Source organism: Montipora capricornis, chromosome 9 (genome assembly GCF_036669925.1).
Source record: "Montipora capricornis isolate CH-2021 chromosome 9, ASM3666992v2, whole genome shotgun sequence".
In the NCBI taxonomy this organism is placed as follows: Eukaryota; Metazoa; Cnidaria; class Anthozoa; order Scleractinia; family Acroporidae; genus Montipora; species Montipora capricornis.
In genome coordinates, this window is record NC_090891.1 from 38,918,516 (window position 1) to 38,921,015 (window position 2,500).

The 2,500-nt window shown below is 39.9% G+C and overlaps 1 protein-coding gene across 1 annotated transcript in view; it reads left to right on the plus strand.

Moving 5' to 3' along the window:
* LOC138015215 (neuropeptide FF receptor 1-like) overlaps window positions 1-884 on the plus strand; it is a 1,818-nt gene extending 934 nt beyond the window's left edge. Inside the window, exon 1 of the mRNA XM_068862178.1 lies at window positions 1-884. This exon is cut by the window's left edge and continues 934 nt beyond it. Coding sequence (XP_068718279.1) covers window positions 1-303 — 303 coding nt within the window. The 3' untranslated portion in view covers window positions 304-884.
* The last annotated feature ends 1,616 nt before the right edge of the window (window positions 885-2,500 follow it).

Genomic DNA, 2,500 nt, shown 5'->3' on the forward strand with positions numbered 1-2,500 from the left:
CCTGCAAACAACAGACAGATAGTCAGATTGTCAATAGCCATATTAGCTGCTTTTATTGTCTGTCTTGGCCCATTCATTGTTTATGCGTTTATCATCATACTTAAGTTTCATGGGGAGCTTGACCCTGAAATCGGTGCTAAAATTCCCGAAGTCATTGTATTTATCATAAGTAAGATGTTGCTTCATTCGTGGGGAGCCCTCAATCCCTGCATATGCTTTGCTTTTAGTGAAAACTACCGAACAGGTTTCAAACATTTAGTCATTGGCCGACGTCGAGCTGGCAGAACAGCCTTTCCACAATGAGCATGAACATGACATTTGTTAGGCGAAGAACAAAAACTTGAGGAGTTCAAGCTCTGATCACGTCAGCATGAAGAGTGTCACTGAAGCTCAACAAGAAACTGAGGCTTAAACGTGTGGGAGCAGAGAAAGAGCAAGGTCAAAAACAAACAAATACTACCGAGAAACAAAAAAAAACCTATGGTTGAAGAAATACATCGTGAGGAGAATGCCAGTCTTCTCTAAATCAAGTACTATAGCTTACAAGGATAAAGAAACTTTTCAAACAGCGATATAGGCTTACTGAGATGTATGCATGCAGTTTTGAATCTCGGACGGTTTGTTGTACATAGAGATCTGTAGAGGTGTGTAAGTAAGATGTATTGATCAGTTCGTATTTCAATCGCTTTCTGCCTCTTCTTAAAGAAAGGACAAAGTTTATGAAGGTTAGCTACAACTTAATATTGGTTACCAGTAGAAAATAAAGCTGTTTCGTGTTATATTTTGATCCAAGACGGTAAAATTAAAATGCCGTTGTGATGATGATAACTAACTATGATGATAATAACGAAAGAACAAGGACAACGACTGAAATCAGATCAAGAGCAACGACTGAAATTATTGCAGTAGCCATTAATGTAGAAAGAACTGCCATAACCTCCCAAAGCATTGCCCTGACTCTTAGATCTCTCTCCTCCCTGGAGCATGCTCATCGAGTACTACATTAATAAATGATTCCGTTTCGTCGACGGTTGCTTGTTTTGCCTGGGTTAAAAAATTCCTAATTATCCTTGCAAAAAGGAGGACTTATACGTTCTTTTGAGCAGCTCTTATTTTTAGGCGACGTTTGCCTCAAATTGTACTTTAATTTTTCTAATTTCGTTCCAATTAATAGTGTCTAAGAGTCAATATAACATTTGTGTTGTGCACCGGTGGCTCGGTTGAGCATCGGGCTGCCATGAGGGAGGTCGTGAGTTCGACTCCGGCCGGACCAAGACTCAGGGTCTTAAAATAACTGAGGAGAAAGTGCTGCCTTTGTAATTACATCCGCAAATGGTTGAGACTTTCAAGTCTTCTCGGATAAGGACCATAAACCGAAGGCCCTGTCTCACAACCTTTCAATGTCCATAATCCTGTGGGATGTAAAAGAACCCACACACTATTCGTAAAGAGTAGGGCATGGAGCTCCAGGTAATGTGGTCAGGCCTCATTTCATTCGTTCATGTGCTGGGTGAGATAGTTAATGGACTAATAGCGGCTGCCGGCGGCGCCTGTATATGCTGATGTCCGATCTCAACCCATAGATTACTTGATTGTAAAGCGCATTTGAATATGTTAATAGAAAATGCGCTATATAAATTAATTCATTACCATTACCATTGTGAGTTGATGAGCCCACCTCTATCCAATGTTTCAAGTATGGCCTGTGTATGTTGCTTAATAAAATGCCGGCGGAATTTGTCCGATCAAAGGTTCATCCATGGGTTTGATTTTGGGCTTGTTCCTCATTTTTGAGCTTCTTCTGGTGAAAATTGTGACTGTTGATGATACAATGAAAATTTTCGCGCATAAACATTCTGGATATATTCCAAGTGCTTTTCAGTAACGAAAGCACACCGGCGAGGACGAATTAATTCTAATTTTATCTCCTAGTGACCAATGTTCCAAAGTCTTTGCTGGATAGTTCGACTGGTCTGCAGAAGTTGCATCGAACAAACGAACAATAGAAATCATACAAAAAAATTATTAAGTATTAACTTGCAATTTTTTTGTCTGTTGCGCTATCGTTAAAACGGTCATCAACGTAGCTTTGTCACACCTTGGTTGGGATAAGGCGCACTCGGTTATAAGACGCACCGCAAACTACCTGATCTTTCATGAGTGAAATCAATTGACTTTCATGACGATTCGAAACTTTCCCTTACTTGCTAATCTTTCGAATAGGCCTTAGCACGGTTTTCGACGCCATCTTGACGGGTAGGCAAAGCCGTCAGAAATTACAGTGTTTGTATGGGAATCCGATAGCAAATAACTTCTTCCTAAATTGAATTTTTTACAATTTCTGAATCGCAACGTTAAAATACTAGGTAGAAGATTGTATTCACCAAGTTTGAAGTATGTAGCTTGGCTAAAGACGCTCAGTTAATTTTTTGAATTTTCCACACATTTGTCTGTAAATTTGGCTGGGTAGACAAACGTCTAGACGCAGTTCGCGGGAAAA